Source organism: Dreissena polymorpha, chromosome 4, assembly GCF_020536995.1.
Source record: "Dreissena polymorpha isolate Duluth1 chromosome 4, UMN_Dpol_1.0, whole genome shotgun sequence".
Lineage (NCBI taxonomy): Eukaryota > Metazoa > Mollusca > Bivalvia > Myida > Dreissenidae > Dreissena > Dreissena polymorpha.
This window is the reverse complement of record NC_068358.1, coordinates 17,138,088-17,162,811: the sequence shown is the minus strand read 5'-3', so window position 1 is coordinate 17,162,811 and position 24,724 is coordinate 17,138,088. Positions and strand designations below refer to the sequence as shown.

Sequence of the window (24,724 nt, the reverse complement as noted above, 5' to 3'; positions counted from 1 at the left end):
GAAAACAACTATTGTTTAAAATAACACATTTTGGATTACCGTATTACTCAATGTCTAAATTTAATTTGGCGATATAATATCACAGTAATTATTCGAGCTAAATGAAAAACTACAGATATCAAACAGTTAAAAAAACTTCGATGCATCTTATTTCTATAAATGTTTTCATATCAAGATAGTTTACAAATACAAACGTGATATTGATATCAAATTTGAATTCTACCACGGCACGTGACTTGTTTTCTATATACAAAGAAGAAAAACTACTGTTGGTTATTACCCCGATATACCAACGGTTGTTTAAAGTGACGTCACTTTGATTTTCCGCGCACATTTTATGAATGAAGACGACGTCATTTGATTGTAATTGTTGTGGTGACGTCACGTTTTTGCGGAAAAGTGGAGGACGTTCGGTTAATATAATTCTCACTTATAACCTTTAAATCGCGGATAACTTATTAATGAAATCGTGTTACAATCGAAATAATCCACGGGTAACCGTTGATTATTGCGGTTATAACCAACGGTATGTCATTCCGATGCTTGTTATCAAACCACTCGGGCTACGCCCTCGTGGTTTAATTCCTTCGCATCGGACCTCCATACCGTTGGTTATTACCGCAATAACCAACGGTTACCCGTGGATTATTTCTTAAATCATCCACCCTTTAAATCTCCGATAAGAAAGCAAGTTAAGTATATATACGATGTTTTAATTTTACAAATATTATAAACATTAAAAGCTCACAATAAAAAAAACGAAGCAGAAGGTGTAAAATAGTACACATACATGTAATTGATTTAAGAAATAATCCACGGGTAACCGTTGTTTATTGCGGTTATAACCAACGGTATGGAGTTCCGATGCGTAGGAATTAAACCACGAGGGCGTAGCCCGAGTGGTTCGATAACAAGCATCGGAACGACATACCGTTGGTTATTACCGCAATAACCAACGGTTACCCGTGGATTATTTCGATTCTAACACGATTTCATTAATAAGTTATCCGCGATTTAAAGGTTATAAATGAGAATTATATTAACCGAACGTCCTCTACTTTTCCGCGAAAACGTGACGTCAACACAACAATAACAATCAAATGACGTCGTCTTCATTCATAAAATGTGCGCGGACAATCAAAGTGACGTCACTTTAAACAACCGTTGGTATAGCGGGGTAATAACCAACAGTAGATTTTCTTCTTTGTATATAGAAAAAAGTCACGTGCCGTTGTAGAATTAAAGTTAACATAAACATAAAATAGCAATCTATCCCATTTATATAGATATTGTATAGACACGTGCACATTCTCGTTCATAAAGTAACCGATTAAAACTTAAAAATCATTGACGGTCAAACATATATTTAAGATAAAGAAGTCGTTATTCACTCTGCAATGTCACGAAATAGTTAACCTATATTAAATGTCATAAAGTCTGCACAAAATCTTCAAATTAGAGCTCACACCAATATTAAAAGTCTCAAAGCATCCAATACATGATAGTATAAAAAAAACTATTACTGGTTAAAAGTATCCAACAAATATTAATAGTCGCCAATATCAGACACAAATATAGAAACATAGCTTCTGCAATACAAATGTGAGGTCACAACGTATTCAACAAACTCACACAGTGAACAACACATATTTAAGTATAAAGTCTCCAACAAATAATCAAGCCCACAAAGTGTTCAACAATTAGTTAAGAGATACATTTAAGGTAAAAAAAAAATTCCTAACACACGATTTTAGCAAGTTACAATGCATGTAGAGCACATTTCAAGTCCACAAAGTTGTACGAAACCCAGAACACGCTTAGCTGAACAACCGCGTGCAAACAACGAGAAGTGACGTCATCAGCATCGTCACTGACGTAGCCATTTGACCTGAAATATGCATTTAATCTTGCGATTTTTAAATGTAACACAATGAAATGCAACAAATACAACCATTGTGCTAGCAATAAGTTTTGCAATCGATTTACGTCGAACAACTAATAATATTTGGTTAACCGAAGAGATTTCTTCAGTCTTTAAGGTTATTGGTTGACGAAATCTTGGATTGCACCGCCTATCCGTTGGTGTAAATATATGCGTGTCCAAGAATGGTACACTTGTCGATAGGGTTATGCATTGATGTGATATTATTTTACTCATACAGCAACAACAATCAATGGATAGCTCAATTATTGATCGCAAAGTTTAACAAAGTAGATCACACACTGCACACATAAAGGTAAAAAGTTTCTACTCACCCTGTGCGCCGCTCTTTCCTGCGCAGAAGGACTGACATCCGGCCCATTTCGGCTGCTCGTCACTCGAATCGTCACAGTCATTTGTACAATCACAGACGAATGAGTCCTCGATGCACGTGATTTTTCCACTTGCGCAAGTGAAGTAATTCTTCGGACATTTCTGTATGTCGAAAAGTAAGCACTGTCTTAAAAGTTTTAAACATTTATGGTAAAGGACTTATACTCAAATGCAATTTTCTGGAAACGTTGGAAACGTTAAAATTTATAGATGCAGCGTGTCAATTCAATAGATGATATTTGTCTGCTTTCAGAGTAATACTGTCAAATAAGTTTCTCAGTTAATTATGTGATACCCCAAAAGCAAACACATATTATTGTTATTGAATGCTTCTAGTTATTCTTTTAGCATAAGTTACTTTTATGTCGTTTGTGTTCGTAATATTTTGTAATTGACTTGAAGTAATTGTGGCTTAGTAAGAAACCATTCAGCGTCATGTTGGGTGTCACTGAATATTTTTATCACGTAATGCGCGGGGACAGTCATTGACACTACCAACATACATTACTACTATGACCGTCTACATCGAGTCATCTGTTCGCCTTTGTGGGTCCCTGCGCGTATTCGTGTGCCTTAACAGCGTTTAGTCGGATCCTAATAAGTGAAGTTTACACAAAATAGAAATGCAGATGTTTCGTAACAAAATGAATTTGTGTAACTTCCCTAGTAAGGCTTATGTGAGAATTATTTGCAAGTAATTCCCAAACATGTTCAATAATTCATCACTTATCATGAAAACAATACAAATATCTCAGTTTGAAAAAAAGCATGCGCTTAAGTAAAAGTTCGTTGGTAAGGGCAGGTAGGTAGCATGCAAGTATACTATTCAATATTTAGAACGCTTCCATGTTTGTAACACCCCTGATAGCATAATTGTCTCAGCGTGGTTTGAAATCGGTCATTTCTGAAATTTTAATAAGCTGATATAAGATGCCAATAACTCACGTTCACGTATGAACTACCAAATCCAGCAGATGGACACTTGGCGTTCTCGCATTTGACCTTCAATAAAGCCTTCCCCTCACAAGGCGCTCCACCGTTGGCCGGACTGGGATTGTTGCAGGTCCTGAAACATATTATGTTATACTTCATCTTCTTTAAATGCTAAGCCACATGTTCAAATAATCGGCGCATTTCAGTCATCTGTAGACTTGCGCAGGATATCCTGACTGTTTTAATCACGGTTTAATGCCAATTATACCGTTTTATTTTTAAGAGCATTACAAAGACCACAACGACCAAATCCCTTGAGTGGTCTTTATAGACAGGTTAGACTGTATTGTTATAATTGGTGTGGTATTCCAACATTTGATACGCGTAAACGCAAATAAGCTAGGGATTTTGAATCACATAAATAAATTTACCTTGCTCTCATGGCTATTCCTTCCCCACAGGTTACACTGCATTCATTGGGGTTAGTCCATGGTCCCCATTGGCCGTTGACCTTTTCTACAATTTAAGTTTTTTGACACGCTAAATAGAACAGTATTGTACACGGCATAAATAAGCTTACGTTATTAAAGATGGTCCGTCGAGGTACATTTAACTTTGTCGAAAATAAACATAGTAAATTTTAAGCGCGTATGATTAAGTATGTTTTGTTGTATACGAATGAAAGTATTACCGTAATTGTGTGTGTGTATATATATGTCCAAATGTGTTGTTTTGTGAATGTACGTTTACGATATGACACATATGATATTATTTTTATACCGTTTGAATTAGTCAAATGACTAAAATTATTACTTGTTTGAACTGATACCTATTCGAAGAGCTTAACATTACTTTATATAGGAATAAATATTTTTTTGCGTACACATGTACACGATTTTATCCATAACTAATTATAATGTATAATAAAAACAAAATAAAGTAAATTGATAGCACATTGCGTATTTGTAGCAATAATAAACAAGATGTGTTTGAGAAACACCTAGCCCCCAGTAGGTATCCTGGCTTACTTATGATTACTGGCATTGGAAATGTCATTGAGTGTACTAAACTGTCAAGGCAAAGGACAAAGATGACAATGACAATTTATGAAAGATTAAGGACTCCGGCCCAAAATACCAAGCATTCATAAGCAAGAGTCATTTTGTAATAATAAGTGCTATATAGCATATAATGCAATTATTTACACAATGTTTTACACAAAAAGTACATATACATTAATGAAATAATGTTAACCTACAGACTATTGCTCTAACAAAAGCAATGTAAATCCAGAATAGACATCATATAAATAATACTACATGCTCTGCATTCACATGGTTCTGACCAGAAATCTATCATAAACGGTGTAAACTCGTTCAACCCTGGTGACGACTTGGGCGACTTTTGCAAATCAAGTCCATCCTGATGTCAAATCAGGGTATACTTAATTTTTAACCCCTCCCCCACCAAACCCATTTTTATTGACTTTTCAAAACAACAAATCATAAAAGTTAAACAAATATAAAAAAAAATCGTTTAAGTCGTTAAATAGTTATAGTGTACATGTACTAGTATATTAAATGAGCGATTTTGACCAATATATTTGACCTTTGACCTTGAAAGATGACATTGACTTTGAAGGATGACCTTGACCTTTCACCACTCAAAATGTGCAGCTCTATGAGATACACATGCATGCCAAATATGAAGTTGCTATGTTCAATATTGCAAAAGTTATTGCAAATGTTTGACATGCTATGTACAATAGTTAAAAAGGTATAGGCATTTTTAAGTATATGACCTTGATTATTGACATTGACATGTCACCGATTAATACGTTCAGCTGTATGAGTAACACATGCATGTAAAATATAAAGTATCTGTATAAAGTGGTACTGAGGTTTTGGCATATTTAAAATGAAAATTGACCTTTGCAAATGACGTTTGACCTTTCATGATGACCTTGACCTTAACATTGTACAAATTAAAATGTGCAGCTCCATATGCATTTGAGAAGTCGTTACGAAGTTATAGTGTATAGTAAATGAGCGATTTTGACCCATATATTTGACCTTTGACCTTGAAGGATGACCTTGACCTTGCTCTTTCACCACTCAAAATATGCAGTTTCATGAGATACACAAGCATACCAAATATGAAGTTTCTATGTTCAATATTGCAAAAGATATGGCAAATGTTAAAGTTTAGTGATTTTGACCCATATATTTAGACCTTTGACCTTGAAGGATGACCTTGACCTTGAATTTTTCACCACTCAAAATGTGCAGCTCCTTAAGATACACATGCTTGCCAAATATACAGTTGCTATCTTCAATATTGCAAAAGGTATGGCAAATGTTAAAGTTTGACGCAAACCAACAAACCAACAAACAAACCAACAAACAGGGCAAAAACAATATGTTTCCAGTATATACTGGGGGACATAAAAAGTAAACATGTACATATTTGAACTCGAAGTATACGAGACGATTTCGTGAAACACAGTAAACTTTCAAATGCCAACCATAGGGATCCGGTATTATTTTTTTGTTTAAATCTTATTTCAATTCATTTGATACCGATAAGGATAAATAAATTACGCATGGAGTTAACACACAGCGCGTTAAGTAATTTATTGCATAAAATCACCAGATTGTATTGCTATCCTTTTTTAAAATTCCGACCGCATGAAAGTTTCCAACAATCGGTGCCAAGCAAAGACAAAATTTATCTGACACTGTGCGATCAAAACTGGGTTAGGTAAAACTAATACCTCGACTAGCTCTACACCGACTCACCTAGGTCGCAGTTCATGCCTCCCCATCCCGACGTACATAAGCACGTGAATGAACTACCCGCGGATGTGCACGTAGCTCCGTTCTTGCACGGGGACGCGCTGCAGCCCGTTCCAACTAGAAATACACATGAAACATACTGTTCACAGTGTTTAATTTTCATTGAGTCCATCGAGCCAGAAAACAGAACATTGTAAGTAAGCAAACAAAAAATATTGGTAGAGGTCGGAGGAAACAGTACAACATAAGGAAATATTGATGCAGATTGGGCAATTTTTTTTTTCTTAACTATGACGTTGAATTTAATCTACACAAAAGCACTCACATGTCTTATAAATATTTTGATCACAGGCAAAACAATGCTACACACTCAACGAAGATAACATAAAACGAAATTATCAAAACACAATTAAACATAAATTTACGACAAAATTGTGCTGTACCCGGCTGCATTGTATTGAACATAAATGTATGATATTTTATATTTTGTCTGGGGCTAAATCATTTGGTATAAACATTAATTAATATTTACAACATCATAAAGATTAAACGTCCCCGGCTGTAAAACAATACTCATAAGGATTTTTTGTATTGAAGGGTATGCATTTGATTAATAAAACAATTATAATATATACAAACAATAAAGTGCATGTACAGTACATGTAGTAACTCACCATTTTGACACGTGTTCCCATTGAAACCATCCCTGCATGTGCACGTGAAACTATTCTGTCCGTTGATACACGAGCCACCGTTTTGACACGGGCCAATAGAGCATTCATCGATATCTAAAAGACATGTGCATGCAATCATATACATATATATAGTCACTCACGTAAGGCTCACGTTTGATTTGTTACGGATATAGCACATTATAAAATATTCAATGTTTAAAGTTACTCTGTGCGTCGTATAATGAGGGTGATAATTTTAGTAAAAGACAAACTATGAGCATCCGATTCAATTGCAGTTATGGTAAGAAGGTAAAGTTTACCTGTAAACATGATAGAGTGTACATAACCAATAGAACAACGTTAAAGGCGTTAGACACAGTTATGATAAATATTTTTCTTATTTATTTGCAATTCTTTGATAATTTATGTTAGTTTACACAGATTCCTTCTGATTAACAATTTTTATATTCAATTATGTAACTGTACCTTGGTCACAGTTGGTTCCCTGCCAACCTCCAGCACACGTGCACGTGTACTTGTTCTGTCCATTAATGCACGTGGCTCCGTTCTTGCACGGGTTGTTGGCACACTCGTTGATATCTAAAAGTGCCAGTTAAAGTCATTGTATTTAATCAAAATATTTATCCTTCACACAAAATGGCAGACTTGACTATATAATAAAAATTAGCATAAATGCCCTCATATTGTACCAAAAGAAATCCTAGATTTGGTGTATGAATAGAATAAGAATTGTTACTATGCACGTACCTCGATACATTTTTTGTTGTAGAATCCATGCAAAATGTTTATTTGCATGTAGTGGGAGGATAGAAAACATTACACGCGTAGCAGAAAAAACGCTTGCATTCCTTCATGGAACTTGCTTATAACTATACATGTTGAGAACAGAACTAGCATTTTACAACTACTCGTTAACAATGCTAAAAATTCCTCAATAGAGCACATCACAATGTTCTTTGACGTGCTAATGCGTGTTTATAAATAAAAACACAGGATAGGGGCTTTATGGCAAAACCGATGAATCTCTTAATCGTTGTTTATTGACATATTTCAAACGACTAATTGTATATTTCTAATATTCATATACCAAATGCGTGGGCACTTCATAAATCTTGTAACAACGAACCTCGTTTATATGCCCACTCATCTACATACGATAGTTTTACAATACTATTTATTTTCATTGTTTTCGAAAAACACGTGTATGTTGTGTATTTAGCTAATAAACAATATATTTCTCCATCAATTGGCATGTTAAATGTTGAAATGGAAAATGTTTATTATAAAGCCGGTTTTATTAACAACTCCACCTTTCGTGCAATTGCTTCCGGTCCAACCAGCTACACACTGACACTGGTATGTCGTCTGCAATGAAGTGCACGTGGCTCCGTTCTGGCACGGGTTTCCGACACACCAGTCAACATCTGTACATTTAAAGACACTTGTATAAAATTGCATTTAGCATGACATGAAACGAAACAAAGGTAGAAAGCTAAATTAATTGTTTGCTTGCTTAATTGTTTTTTGTTTGGAGACGTTTCGCCTTTTAAAACATTATTCAGTCATTTTACGGCGTTCAATTAGGATACGTACACTTTTCCTGGTTAAGCAATACTAAGTGCACATACTAATGCCAGAAATGGACAACAGCCCTAAATCAACGACATGCCATTTAAATCAATAATCACGCCATACATATAGATGCATCTCATATAAATAGATAAAAAAAAATATGTCATGAAATGGAACTAGAATGGTAAATGAATGAAGACCTGTGAACTTAATTTTACAATTCGGCATACGTATGGAATCAAAACAATTACACTTAACAAACTGTACATATACTATTTTATAAATTAGTAACATATAAAAGTAAAATATAACTCAAAACATATTGTGAAGCAAGACTTTTGACATAAAACGATGGGTCAATAACATATCGTCTATTATAAATTAAAAATGTCTTCAACTGCTTCAATTCTTTTTTCCACTTTGAAAAGTGACAATCAAACATAGGTCAATAACATAAAAATTAAACGATTATGGGGAATAATACTCTTAAGGATAAAGTGATGTTATCTTTAATCGACTTAAATTTGTTCGATCAATTAGTGTATCATAACATTAAACAAGAGCACCGCTCATCTATTTTCTTTTTAAAGGTGAAGGGACTCTCATTTTCAATCACAAAGGAGGGAGGGGCGGAGTGAAGAGGGGTGTATAGTGTGGGGGTGTGCAATTTATTACATTATCTTCCAAAAATGCGAAAAAAAAACGAAAAAAAATAAAATCGGGGGGGGGGGAGGGGGGTGGGGGGGGATTTTTGGGTGCGATAGTTGGACGGTATTTCAAACATAAAAAATAAAATAAATATTTGTGTTTTTTAACCGTTTCAAAAAAAAATTGGGGGGGGGGTGGGGGGGGGGGTAAAGTGTGAGGGTGTGGTGGTAATTTGTGAAATGATCTTAAAAAAAAATTAGGGGGGGAGATTCGGGTGGGGGGAGTGGGGGTGGTGGGGGGAGGGGGGGGGTGGGGGGGATTCTTGGGTGCGATGGTTGGACGGTATTTCAAACATAAAATAATAAAAATAAATACTTGTGTTTTTAAACCGTTTACAAAAATAAATTGGGGTGGGGGGTGGGGGGGGGGGGGGGGTATAGTGTTAGGGTGTGGTGGTCATTTGTGAGGGGGATGGTTTGGGTGGAGTCTATTGTGGTATGTCAGGTAAGAGTAGTTTTGTCAAAGTATCAATCAAATCTAATCATAAATAAAGAAGTTATGGCAATTTTAGCAAAATTTAATAATTTGACATTGAGATTCAAGGTCATTCAAAGGTCAAGGTAACATTCAACTTGCCAGGTACAGTAACCACATGATAGCATTAAAGTATTTGAAGTTTGAAGCAATAGCCTTGATACTTAAGAAGTAAAGTGGATCGAAACACAAAATTTAATCATATATTCAAAGTTTCTAAGTCAAAAAAGGGCCATAATCCCGTAAAAATGACAACCAGAGTTATGCAACTTGTCCTTTTACTGTACCCTTATGATAGTTTGCGAGTGTTCCAAGTATGAAAGCAATATCTATGATTCTTTAGGGGTAAAGTGGACCAAAACACAAAACTTAACCAAATTTTCAATTTTCTAAGTATAAAAAGGGCACATAATTCTGTCAAAATGCCAGTCAGACTTACATTACTTTGCCTGCACAGTCCCCTTATGATAGTTAATAAGTGTTGCAAGTATGAAAGCAATAGCTTTGATACTGTAGGAATAAAGTGGACCTAAACACAAAACTTAACCAAATTTTCAATTTTCTAAGTATAAAAAGGGCACATAGTTCTGTCAAAATGCACGCCAGAGTTATCTAACTTTGCCTGCCCAGTCCCCTCATGATAGTAAGTAAGTGTACCAAGTTTGAATGCCATAGCATTGATACTTTCTGGGAAAAGTGGACCTAAACGCAAAACTTAACCAAAATTTTCAATTTTCTAAGTATAAAAAGGGCACATAATTCTGTCAAAATGCACGCCAGAGTTATCTAACTTTGCCTGCCCAGTCCCCTCATGATAGTTAGTAAGTGTACCAAGTTAGAATGCAATAGCATTGATACTTTCTGAGAAAAGTGGACCTAAACGCAAAACTTAACCGGACGCCGACGCCAACGCCGACGCCGACGCCAAGGTGATGACAATAGCTCATAATTTTTTTCAAAAAAAAGATGAGCTAAAAAGGAATAGTGCAAAACTGTATTCACAAACGTCAGTGTTACGTCGTTTAACATGTGAACACTCACTGGAGTCACAATTCTGACCCACCCACCCAGCGGTACAGTCACAGGTGTAGCCGTTGTCATGGTTACTGCAAGTAGCTCCGTTCTTGCAGGGATTCTGTATACACTCGTTGATGTCTTAAAAATGATTAAACCACCACATTAATTGTTAGAATCACATATCCGTTTTACTTGAAAGAAAAGTTTGCATTTCATTTCAATATTTGTGAATATGTATTTAAAACGTCATATTGACATTTTTAGATGTATGTATATTTGCAAAACATGAACCTTGGTCACAGTTGGTTCCTTGCCATCCCCCTTTACACGTGCACGTGTACCTGTTCTGCCCATTAATGCACGTGGCTCCGTTCTTACAAGGATTGGTGGCACACTCGTTGATGTCTACCGAAACAAACGTAATCAAGATAATGAATAATGATAATGACAATGACAATAGGTTTATTTGTTCTAAATGGCCTCCTGCCCAAAATACGAACACAAAATGAATCAAATACACGTAACACCGGTTATAATCCACATAATGAAACTGTTGAATTTTCTACACGCGAAATGAAACAATTGTGTTTTAAAACAAATAAATGACAGCTTTGATTATTTACGATTGTAACGTTATACTCAATTTCGATCAAATATTCAAACAAAATACATGTATAAAACGTGGCCAGTGACTAATAAATTTACAGATCAGATTTCTTCCGTTCCCAGACTAAAATGTCATTTCTAGTTTACACGCCTTTGCAATAAGCTGAACTCTTCCTGTTTAATTAACGCGTTTCGCCATAGACCTACTTTCGTTTGGTGTTCCGTGGTATGTAAATATATTAACATTTTGTATAAGTTTAGTTACATAACACACCAGACAGCTTGACGGATCGTACGGGTTTATTAAAGTTACAGGACTACTGACCTGTACATGAGTCATGGGTACATTTGTTTGACTGAATAAAGTATCTTGTTGTTTAGAATAGTTTGTGGACTTGAAATGCGTCGCGCTAAAATGGCAAAATAAATCGCAATGAAAAGTTCGTCGAATTGTGTGCGAATTTATTCCCTCGCATTACGCAACAAGTAAAACACGTATCCTACCAAAATATTGGGAAAATGCAAATAATTAAGTGTTTTTACTTAAAGGTGGAATTCTGTAATGTAATTGTTCATAGCATTTTGTATGTGGTGCAATATATATGTTGCCTAGTATGTAAGTATGAGTGCTATCTTATAACACATTATATTAATGTATGTATTTGAAACTATAAATACACGCTAAGAACGAATTATTTGTTTTTGTAAAATTAAAAACAGCGTTACATATGAGGCATACCTTGGTCACAGTTGGTTCCCTGCCAACCTCCAGCGCACGTGCACGTGTACTTGTTCTGCCCATTGATACACGAGGCTCCGTTCTTGCATGGATTGGTGGAACACTCGTCGATGTCTGAGAGAATAAATCGTTAAGGTAGCTAAAATGTGTTGAAACTAATTATATTTTAACTAATTACTTTCTTGTCGTTAACAATGAACAACTGAACGTGCTGCTTACGATTGCAATACGTCGCAATGTTCTATAACGAAAATTTACCTTGATCGCAGTTGGTTCCCTGCCATCCCCCTGTACACGTGCACGTGTACTTGTTAGCAAGATTGTTGCACGTGGCTCCGTTCTTACACGGATTGGTGGCACACTCGTTGGTGTCTATCCAAACAAAAGTAGTCACCATACAACGTTAATAAACAGAATGAAACAAATACACACAACAACAGTAATAACCCACATAAAGTACCTGTTTCTACGAATTATAACAGAGCATGTTTTCACGTTTATATAACAGCTATGATTAATTAAGTAAAACGTGTATCATATCAAAATATTGGGATACTAACAAATAATTACGTGTCTCAGAGGCGTATTTAGGTGGGGGGCTAGGGGGCTAAAGCCCCCCCCCCCCCCAGCTGGCTGGCTAGATATAATTTAAAAAAAAGAGCCCCTTACAGTTCCAATCCACTTGTGTATTTCCTGTCATATGCCCCTAATTAGGCCATTAAAAGCTGTCAATTCGTGTGATTAGCCCCAGGCATGTGTACAGACGATCTAACCTTCGCCAGCTAAACTGCACGCTTCTTTGACTGTAAGTGATAAACTGCGCTATTTGATTGGCTGAAGGAGATACATTCAACTTATGAAATTCATCGATACATTTAGCTATAGGTAAATGTTTACAAATGGCTGCCGCATGGGACTTGTGAAAAACAATATCCTCCAATTACCTTCAGTTGAGCGGTTAAGGAAACAACTAAAATAATTTCTGAATGAATTCAAACATTGCCGCAATAAACGATGTACCTAAAAAGATTTATTTGATTCCTGTTAAATCCATGTCAAAATTGTTTATTTAGAGCGTGTTTAACCACACAAAGCCTAAAGTTCCATACACATCCGCAAATGACATACACTTCGCGCGTTGTTTACCTTGAATCGAGAGGTAACATCCGAAAAGCGAGAGTACTCGATTGCATTAGACATGAGGTCAACAAAACTTCGAAAATTCGATTCGCTGAACAAATTTAGAGAAACCGAAAGATTCATTTTACTTTTTTATTACTTTTATTTACCATATAACAAGTTTCCGTTTTAACGGTCGATCTTCTTTTGAGCAACATTGACACGAAAAAGTGCTCAAGAACTGAAAAAAAAACTACAACGTTCGCAATTTGCTCCAATACAATTTCGGCATATATATTACTATTAAAAGATTGGATAAAATTATCATCAAATCGGGACAAGGTATATCCACTGAACGTGTGGATATCGGCATGTCTCATATTTTCGCGATGTGCGCGCACAGATTGTTCCATGCAACAATTTCTGGGAATCGTTAAAAAGTAAACGAATTTTTTTTAAAATAAATCAAATACTTGAAATTATGTGTTTACACTAGCGCAGTGGTTTGCAATTAGACGCAGGTTTAATGAAGAGTACCGAAAAAATGCACGGAAAAGGCATAAATTTGGACTATTTCAGTTGAAATAAGATTTTTAATGCAATTAAACTGTTGTTTTTTTCTTATATTAGTCGTGTCTATAATTATTTTCAAGCAAACTAATGTTATTAAAACAAAATACTGGTTTGAGAGACATTTGATTTACTCTTGTGTGTCTGTCTGTCTTTCCGAAAATTCGATTCACTGAACAAATTTTGATAAACCGAAAGATAAATTTTACTTTTTTTATAACTTTTATTTACCATTTAACAAGTTTCTGTTTTAACGGTCGATCTTCTTTTGAGCAACATTGACATGAAAAAGTGCTCAAGAACTGGAAAAAAAAATAACGTTCGCAATTTGGTCCAATACAATTTCGGCATATATATTATTATTAAAAGATTTGATAAAATTATCATCAAATCGGGACAGGGTATACCCACTGAAGATGTGAGTATCGGCATGTCTCATATTTTCGCTATGTGCGCGCGCAGATTGTTCCATGCAACAATTTCTGGGAATCGTGAAAAGTAAACGAATTTTCTTTAAAATAAATCAAATACTTGAAATTATGTGTTTACACTAGCGCAGTGGTCTGCAATTTATGCGCAAGTTTAATGAAGAGTACCGAAAAAATGCATGAAAAGGGCATACATTTGGACTATTTCTGTTGAAGTACGATTTTTAATGCAATTAAACTGTTGTTTTTTTTCTTACTTTAGTCGTGTCTATAATTATTTTAAGCGTAGTAATGTTATTAAAACAAAATACTGGTTTGAGAGACATTTGATTTACCCCTGTGTGTCTGTCTGTCTCTGTGTCTGTCACACTTGATGTCTAAACTCAAGTTCTTGTTTTACATGCACTTTAATCATGCAAAATGCTGATAAGATAGCATGAAATTGCATCATTTGAAGGTACCATTTAAAAAAAATCAACGACGGAAGGGGACACCCCTCCCGCACCCTCCCCAGTTGAGCCCCCCCTCGGAAAAAATTCTGGATACGCCTCTGTGTCTTGACTCTTGAAATGCAGGTTAAAATTCGCGAATGGAAAATTTACGTAGCGTTTGGTCGATGGTGCATCATATAATGTGCTGAGTTGTTATGTGATAACCAAATGACTGCATTTGTGCATTTGAAAATATCACAACACACTAAGAAATTTATCTGTGAATTTGTAAAATTACAGACAACATTTCCTAAATATCGAATGTGCACACCTTGGTCACAGTTGGTTCCCTGCCAACCTCCAGCACATGTGCACGTGTACTTGTTCTGCCCATTGATACACGTGGCTCCGTTCTTGCATGGATTTGTGGCACACTCGTCGATGTCTGTAAGAGACAATCGTCCTGCATGCGAACAAAATGTGAAGCCAATTATACAAATAGTAAATCGACTATCTCCGGAAAATAGATTTCTTGGCAAATAACAGTCATATTGTCTTTTCCTTCAAAAAAAAACTATCCGTCTTTTGTTATCAGGCTTCATACAACGAGCGTTTAATTAGCGCCAAACTTTTTCACCGTTCATGTGTTATGCACTTTGACCTATTAGACCCATAGTTTACTTTTCCAATATAATTTAACCATATCATTTACAACTTTTCAAAATGAATTAAAGGTATTAAAAGTTGAACGCGATCCACCGCATTAGGCGATGTATACCAGTAAATATTTGTTAAGTTTGAGAAAAAGATTCGAACAAAGAAAACGGAGTATTTTTACAAGTTGAATACATACTGGTACAGCCAATTTTAGTATTGCCTTAAAAGATCTAAGATGACAGATAATACATAAAAATTGTTTTACTAAAATTAATATCTATGTTTATCATTAATTATTTGTTTGTTTGTTATAATTTCGGTATATTTATGTTAAATACCACGGACATTTTCAATATTAAATTTATGTCATAAATTAGCATTGCGTGTATTATTATTGTTATTAATTGCGTTTAGTATAATTTATAAATAGCATTATTATTATTTTTTATACCTTGACTTCATTAATTTAAATGTGTCTCCATTTCATCATCATATAATACTATAGTGTTTCTATAAGGATGAAGATATAGTAACAGATAATTGTGCAGTTCTTTATACATAAATAAAAACAGATTTCATCTTGTATTCATCCACATATATGAGTGATTACTAATTGGCATTGATGATAAATGGCATGGCCCCTTTTGACAGTTGTACTTGATAATTTAAAGACTGATGATCAACAATTCATCTCCAAGGGTTTCGCTGAAAATCGTCATTGCCCCAACTTGCGACAAAAATTTTCGATAAAGGCGATATTTTAAGTTAAGATTTTCATAACTGACACTATTATTGTCGTCTCTGTTAATCTTTATAGCAAACAAATCGGGTCTGGTATATTATTGGAGAATTATAATTCATCAGATTTCGTACAAACATTCTCAGAGTCATTCATTTTTATTGGATCACTAACTTCCCATTTGTCCCAGACGAGAGTTACATCATGTGAAGAATATCTTTAACGTAACAGCATCTGTTTCACGTTTGGTAAGAATCAAGCACTCTTCGTTGAAATCAAAATTGTTTATTTAAATCTTCTGAATTCGTTGGTTATGCATTTGTTATAAAAAAATAATGATTTTTAATTCAAAATAACTATAGAATTTAAAAAATAAGCTTATTTTTGAATGCGGAAAGGCAGAGTACTTTTATTCCAAAACGAGGCTTACATGGTACCCTTTTGGAACCAATGGGAGATTTATTATGCCACATGTAAAGCAAATAAGAAAATATAAACCAGATACCAAAAATCCAAACAACCGCTTACTTAGGCTCTCGGAAACGATTATTCAAACGTATGTGTATGCATACATTTGAAAAATGACGAATATTAAAAACCAATTGAGAGTCCCCAGGACGCACCTTTCTGCATAACTGTTTTTTTTTCAAGGCAATCTATTAAGAAACAATACCTGTAAAGCAACCATCTATTTAAAAACAAGCCAACACAATGTAGTTCCTTACACCTGTTCAGAATTCAATTAATCAAATGCAGTATTTTTTCTAGATTGTCCGATAGTTTTTTCTCACATCCCATCCTCTATGAAACTATGCATAAATGCACCATCTGACAGTATGAGCATGCTTGCAGTAATGTTGTATTGATTAATGCCGTTTGAAATCGCCACTTGCTGATGTGTTACAAATTGACAATTTTAACTTCCTAGAAACTGGCCCCAACTCGGCATTAACATCAAAGATATTTGATGTATGCCAACACCATTCACAACTTACAGTTTTTGAGGCATAGGTTTAATTGATTGTCAAAGACTTTTGCATTTAAGTGGTTATTTTGTTGTTTCAAATGAAAATATTATGGCAAGGTAATGATAATGTTTGAAAAAATATGCATAAAAGTGGGGTGTATATGTAAATATATAAAACACTTTAATGCACACATGCCTTAAGAGAGTTGTTTATTTATTTTTTTCAACATGTTTTTTTTATTTAAGTAACAATACAGAGAAAATAATGAGTGGGCTTCCTAATTTGCATTTTGTATTTGGGTTTATAAAAATGAAACCAACAATTATAATATGTATTGTTTTACATTCAAACTTTATTTGAATATATTTTATTAGAAAATGTAAAGACATTATGCAATTTTCAAAGAGACTCCTATGTTTTCCCAGTTAGGAGTCAAAGGACTCCTGTTGTAAAATCCTAGTGAGACCAATGGCGGCGGCGGCTTAATTCTTTTGATGTACGGTAGCAAAATATGCAAATGCGAAGCGGCCTGATTACATCCGGTAGCGTCCATGCATATTGTCACATAAAAATAGTTTGCAAGTAAACAACGACCACAAGTAAACAAACAAACAAACAAACAAAAGTGAAATATCGATACTACAATTACAGTTTCTGCACTAAAATGCCTTTACAATAGATTTTACATAACACATTCGACCTGTAATTTGCACTACTACAAAAAACAATCATAAAATGAAACGGGATTTTAACGTAATATGAACATTGGAATTGATATAGTGATTAATTTTTCAACATTGTTTTATCTTCGTAGTATACGTTAAGTTGTGAGATGTTAACGGTTGTCCAGAAAAACAGCCATCCTCCACGTGCCAAGCTAAAGTGGGTGGGGAATGGCACTGACTGTGGATTTGGAGGTGCTGAAACTTGTATGAGGAAGCTGCTTTTAGGCAATATTCAGAGACGCTGCCAGCTGTGTGTGTAGGGACCTATATTAGTTTGTTAATGTCCCTGGGTGAGACGAAACAAGATGCGTTGGTTGTGCATTGTGTTTTGAAACTTGCTGGATGAAATGATGGATTAATCGCTGTTTAAAATTCGAATACCTGATAAATTAACAATTTTTGGTTTGTTTTACACAATGCTGTTGTAAATGATTATTTGTTTGTTCTTGTGACCTCTTATCTGCATAATATCAGTGCAACAGCATTCGGAATCACGCAATTTAATGTTTATCATTACTGTTTTAATCTGTGTTCGTCTGAAGTTAAGCAAATACTAGTAGCGGCTCAAATTTGTATTTGTTTTATTTTTCCATTGATTAATGCTCATTTCATTCATATTTCCCTTTTCGTACGTGGTTATTAAATAAATATTTATTTTTTAACTTCGTGTATATTGAATTTCTGAATGAAATATTAATCGCTAAATTTGTTACCATTCTAACGACATCAGCAACATTCCAAGCCTACGAACAAATAAGCAGACTAAGCAAATATTTTACGCCACAAACTTTTGAGATGGTGATCTCAAACATTAGCGGAGTTTAACAACGTTATCGGAAGGGGTGTCCCATAACAATAAAAATATCATGTCAGCGTCTCCAATGTAATTGTTACATATTAAATATTATATTTTAAATTTTTATCAATCCATGTAGGTAAAATTAATTGATCTATGCTCCGATTGAGTTACGACTATTGCAGCCAAAATTTACGATTGAAATAGATTAAATCACTATTGCAGTAGATTTCCAAACGTCAGACACCCATAATAAAGATACCATTGAATTATTCTTGTGCAAGTACTTAAGGAAATAGAGATTATTGTTTTAATAAGTCAGTCTAAATCTTTATTTTATGGGTGTAACAACGGTGATATTACATATATGTATAATTCTTCTTTTAATGCATCAAGAGAATCACGAGTAATGTGTTACTTAGAAAAGATTAAATAGCAATTATAAATTGTGCAATTATTACAGAATTGCATGAAGTTATTTGAGGTTATTTCGTGATCTTTAAATATAAGAATAATTATTAACTTTGTATTAAGTGATTAAGGATTAAGACTTAATACCTGGAATGGACATCAATGTGCTATGACAAAATCATTCACAATGGGTGCATGTTTTATCATTATGACTGTGTTTTAAACTGTGTTGATGCGCGCACGCATAAGTTTTCATTGTTTGCGGATATAAAAAATCCAATTAAATATCCAGTTTGGGTGTAATATTAATTTGTAAATGCAGTGTCTAATTTACTTATAATTTGCAGGTAAAACAGCTTATTTTACATTTTAAAAAGGGCCACTGTAATGCCTCGATTGATGTCTTCATTTACTTTACACAGTTTGATTGCCTTAAAATTATATTTAATTGTATGGGTAGCTATTTTTGTTCTCGTCTTCTTCTTACTTGTTTGCAAAAAACTTATTATTGGATTAGAAAATATTCTTACAGCATACTCAAAAACGCATTTAAACATACTTATTTTCTAGTAAAATGTTTTTTTTTAAGGAAGAATACACTTTAACAATCGTTAGTGTATTCATTCAAAAAACAGTGGCAAACAAGAATATCAGTGAAACTGATGGAGGCTCCCCGATGATGCGCTTTGTCAATCAAGGTATTAATTGTGTGGAAACTGATTATTATTCAAGGGGCCATAAGTCCTTGAAAACTCACTTAGTGGAACAATATTACATATACAGGTATGCCCACCATGAAGGATACGGCATGGTTGCATAAATTTCGTATAATAAGTTCCCGTGATCTATCACAGAAACATATAAATCTTTAGATTGTCATATTACTTATGGAAGGGCAATAACCACTAAAAAAATTAGCCTCTGTGACCTTGACCATGATCCAGTGATCTCAAACCTAATCAAAAAAGTAGAGGTTCATGCAAGGTACCTGATTGCCAAATATGTAAGAGATCGGTAAAATATTGAAGGCGGTATGAGTTAAAAATTTATTATTAGCATCTGAGAGTTTAACCTTGACCCCAGTGACCTCAAACCTCATCAAAAGGTCGAGGTCCATGCAAGGTACCTACATGCCAAATATGTAAGAGATCGTTAAAATATTGAAGGCGCTATGAGAAACTGTAACAAAAGTGTGACGGAAAATATATTGTTAGCCTCGGTGACCTTGACCTTTTCCCCAGTGACCTCAAACCTCATCAAAAGGTAGAGGTCTATGCAAGGTACCTACATGCCAAATATGTAAGAGATCGGTAAAATATTGAAGGCACTATAAGAAACTGTAACAAAAGTGTGAAAGAAAAAAAACTATAATTAGCCTCGGTGACCTTGACCTTGATCCCAGTGACCTAACACATCATCAAAAGGTAGAGGTCCATGCAAGGTACCTACATGCCAAATATGAGAGAGATCGGTCAAATATTGAAGGCGCTATAAGAAAAAAATATATTATTAGCCTCGGTGACCTTGACCTTTTCCCCAGTGACCTCAAACCTCATCAAAAGGTAGAGGTTCGTGCAAGGTACCTACATGCCAAATATGTAAGAGATCGGTAAAATATTGAAGGAACTATGAAAAACTGTAACAAATGTGTGACGGAAAAAATCTTATATTAGCCTCGGTGACCTTGACCTTGACCCCAGTGACGTCAAAACTTACCAAAAGTTAGATGACCATGCAAGGTACCTTCATGCCAAATATAAAAGAGATCGGTAATAAATTGAAGGCGCTATGAGAATCTGTAAAAATAAAAGTGTGACAGAAGGAAGTAAGGAAGGAAGAAAGGAATTTCAAACTGGCAACTATATGCTACCCGAAAAATTTCGGGGAGCATAAAAATGACTAAACAGTAACTAAGAAAATCAAATAGAATCATCAAATATTAAAGTTATTGATAATATAAGAAGATTGTGCTGGACTATTGGATAGGGCGTCCATTTAGCTGATAGATCCAGATGGGCATTAAGGGAGAGTTATCAAGATCCTGTCCAAAGACACAAAGTACCCAGAAAACTGACTCTAGAGTACCTCAATAAGCATCAGGCTTCTTGTGCAATCTAACTACATTAAATTGGTTTAAAAAAATAATTATACGATAGTGATATTTTATCATAATTGTTTAATTTAAAAAATAATTCTGCGCAATAATTCATTATACCTGTATGCATGTACACTTCCTATGTTGGTGGTTAGTGATAACAAATTAAACATCAATTCAGTGAAACACTAGTATTATGAATATAGCAGTGTTCCACGGACATGATTTTAATCATAATTCAGAATGATGATTAATTATTAGATAATGGACCGTGCTCTGTGAAAAGGGGGTTTAATGCATGTGCACAGTCTAATCTGGGACGACACTTTACGCACATGCATTAAACCCCCTTTTCACAGAGCAAGGATCATATTTATATTCCCATTTCCACTGAAAATTACACTTCCAGTTCAACGACTCAGAATAAAGAGGAAAATAACGCTAGCCCGCCGCGGTTCAATAGTTAAAACATACTATTTAATATTCTCTATTTCGCGTATCTAACATATTTGTAAATTGTATTTATCGAGCTTCCTAATAATTTAACCATTGTCCATGACGTCTGCCAATCGGACTTCAAACGCCCATTTGCCCGGCCTGGTGAAATTAGGTCGATATGGCAATAATTGTACACGAGATTGATTAATTGAACGAATCGTCTGCTGATTCCTGGTGCAAATTGAACTTGAATGATGTACTCTTTGGCTGTAAACATGTACAACTGAATATGCTTCTTATAATGAAATATTAGACATTATACAAATGTTCTAAACGAAAGCTAACCTTGGTCACAATTGGTTCCCTGCCAACCCCCAGCACACGTGCACGTGTACTTGTTCTGCCCGTTGATGCATGTGGCTCCGTTCTTGCATGGATTGGTGGCACATTCGTCGATGTCTGGAATAGTAAACTGTTATGGTTTCAAAAATATGTTGAAGCCTATTTGTGCCGTAAATATGTACAACTGAATGTGCCGATTAAAATTACAATACTTATCGTATAATTGTTCTAAAATGGACACTCACCTTGGTCACAGTTGGTTCCCTGCCATCCTCCTGTACACGTACACGTGTACTTGTTAACAAGATTGTTGCACGTTGCTCCGTTTTTACACGGGTTGGTTTAACCCACATTGAGTAGATATATGTTGTTTTTCGTCTACCGACGAAATGAATAAGAACTCAATATGTGTAAATTTGTTTTTAAGGCGTTACATTCGTTAAATAACGGATGAGTATACCTAGGTCACAGTTGGTTCCTTGCCATCCCCCAGCACACGTGCACGTGTACTTGTTCTGCCCATTGATGCACGAGGCTCCGTTTTTGCATGGATTGGTGGCACACTCGTCGATGTCTGTAAGAGGAAATCGTTCAGGTTGCGAAAGGTGCTGGAGCCAATCATACTTGAATTAATCCCTATTTTTCATAAAATGTACAACTGATTGTGCCTCTTACATTGCAACTGACCTTATATTTAATTGTCGCATTTTTATATAACGGAAAGTCACCTTGGTCACAGTTGGTTCCCTGCCATCCCCCTGTACACGTGCACGTGTACTTGTTAACAAGATTGTTGCACGTGGCTCCGTTCTTACACGGGTGGGTGGCACACTCGTTGATGTCTACCGAAACAAACGTAGTCATCATAAAAGTAGACGAACAACACAGCAAGAAACAATGACACATACCACCAAATATTTCAATTGTTCTATTATTCCGAACGAAATGAAACAATAATATGTTTTTCATATTCACATGACAGCTATGATTATTTAATTACTACGTGTATCATGTTAAAATACCTAATCCGAACGTGTTTTGAAGTATATGTGAAATCCGTCCATGAACAATTTACCCAGCTTATGATTATTTATGTTATACATATATCATACCAACGTGTTTGGAAATAATAATGCGTTTTAAAATTGAGGTGAAATTCGTTAATTTGAAATTAATCCAGCTTTTATTGGTTGGTAAATATTATATTTTACGTAAAATAAAAGTAAGTTGTCTATCTAATTACGAACTGAATGTATCGATACATTTGGTAAAATACACACAACTAAGCACTTAATTTTTGTATTTTGGTAACATTATCGTGGTAATTTTTGCTTTTGTTGACATAATGTTCGGGTTCCGGTGCGCAGAATCAGTTTGTTGCACTTTATGTTTAATTTAATCAAAATCATTTACACACTTGCACATAATAAACTACATGTTTGCTTATTAATATTAATATATAAGCATCTAAATTGTATAAAAAAAACATATTCATAACCAGTTTCTGTGAGACAATAGTTGCTTTAATTATAAAATCATCAACTCTTATAATTGAACATAGTTATGTCCCTAACCGGATCTATTTGTTGAGGTTACAAAATCATACGATAAAAACATGTCATATTCATTATTAAGAAGTATAAATTATATGCGAGGCAATAAGGGTCAGGCTAGATTCATATAAACATCGAATTCATTTCCGTATTATCATAATTAGACTGGAATATTTTATAGACTTGAAGCTAGACCTATATTATCTTACTAGAATATTGTATGACCTTGAAAGTTACCGTAGTTGTCTTGTTGATATGTATACTTTATAGACTTAAACATCGTCGTGTCAAATAGCAGAATAAACTGTAGTAAACAGTTGATCGAATTGTGTGCGTCCTTATATGCAACACATCTGTGTATGGTGACCGTGACCTAGTTCCTGATCGAAGAACATCCAAACAGACGATCATGTGTCGAAAAGCCGAAAAACAAAAAAAAATAAACAGAAATGATTGAGTGAAGTACAGCAGCCACTTACCACGATAACAGGTCAGGGCAGACGACAACTTTGAGGAATATGAGGTCAGTTTATGTATAATTGATGGCATTATACATTTTCGAGAAAGGAATAGCCAAACAAAACACATTAGAAATACAAAGCAGAAAGGCGTCATGATAACGAATTTTTGGAACATCTGTTTAAAGAATATTGAATTTAATGCATAATACGATTATTGGTTTACTAACGGAACAATTTTCGTAACAATTAAAAACATATTCAAAGAATTGTACTTGGTTTGGGCAAATTAAACTATAGGGCAATAATAAACGTACATATATATAAGCATATTTGAAGAATTGGGCATGCATTATAAGGGTAAAGAAAAGAGAAATGAACACGTAAAACGAAAATAGGTTTAATCGAGTAAACGCGTGAGACAGACAATAACAAAAAAATTATATGCAGATACCCATTCATCGTGTAAATTGACGTCAGGTCTAGTGTAAATTGGCGTCAGAACCTTATTTGTTCTGTCGCGTTATCGTCCAGTTAAAATATACAGATATATGCAAATTGAATGTCTGTTATAGATGTACCTTTCATTAATAGAAAAGCAACGATACCCGTAACAAAAAAAACGTTAAATAAAAAGTCCACGCGATTTAAAATGTTACGCTTAAAAGAATATATCCTTCCATTCCCATTAATCGTGTTACAACTTGAAGAATAATGCAACATTGTTTTTGATTTATGTGAATAGTTAATTGAGACAAGACCTTCAGCGAACACATGTATAGGCGTTATTATATTATTAACGTATATAAAAAATGTATGTCTTACCACAAAATAAATGACGTTGTTTGCAGTTGATGAATGTATATGTAATTATAAAATTATTGCATATGTTATGGCACATAAAATACCAAAGATGTTCAACTTTCTGAAGAAAGCAATACATTTGTATAAAGTTTATTTAATATACCCTTAATAAAATAAGACGTGAGGACACGCTCTATCCGTCCTGTAACCTAATTTTAAACAAAATTTCAAAAAGGGAGGTAAAAAAACGTCTTTCCTGAGAAAGAGATTTTCCTGAAATTGCTTTATGTCACAATTATTGTGTTTAAATGATTTAAATGTAAAACTAATGCAATAT

General features: G+C 34.6%; 1 protein-coding gene across 1 annotated transcript; it reads right to left on the bottom strand.

Annotated features, from left to right (window-relative positions):
- Nucleotides 1-1,313: 1,313 nt before the first annotated feature.
- LOC127878251 (fibropellin-1-like) lies at nt 1,314-21,925 on the bottom strand. Its single transcript, XM_052424771.1, has 15 exons — nt 21,818-21,925; nt 21,576-21,702; nt 14,733-14,846; nt 12,112-12,225; nt 11,854-11,967; nt 10,800-10,913; nt 10,533-10,646; nt 8,048-8,161; nt 7,203-7,316; nt 6,717-6,830; nt 6,046-6,159; nt 3,679-3,763; nt 3,260-3,380; nt 2,257-2,416; nt 1,314-1,888 (listed from the first exon to the last, which is right to left on the bottom strand). Exons 1-15 carry the CDS (start codon nt 21,923-21,925, stop codon nt 1,818-1,820), a joined length of 1,698 nt encoding a protein of 565 aa, XP_052280731.1. The 3' UTR covers nt 1,314-1,817.
- Nucleotides 21,926-24,724: the final 2,799 nt, after the last annotated feature.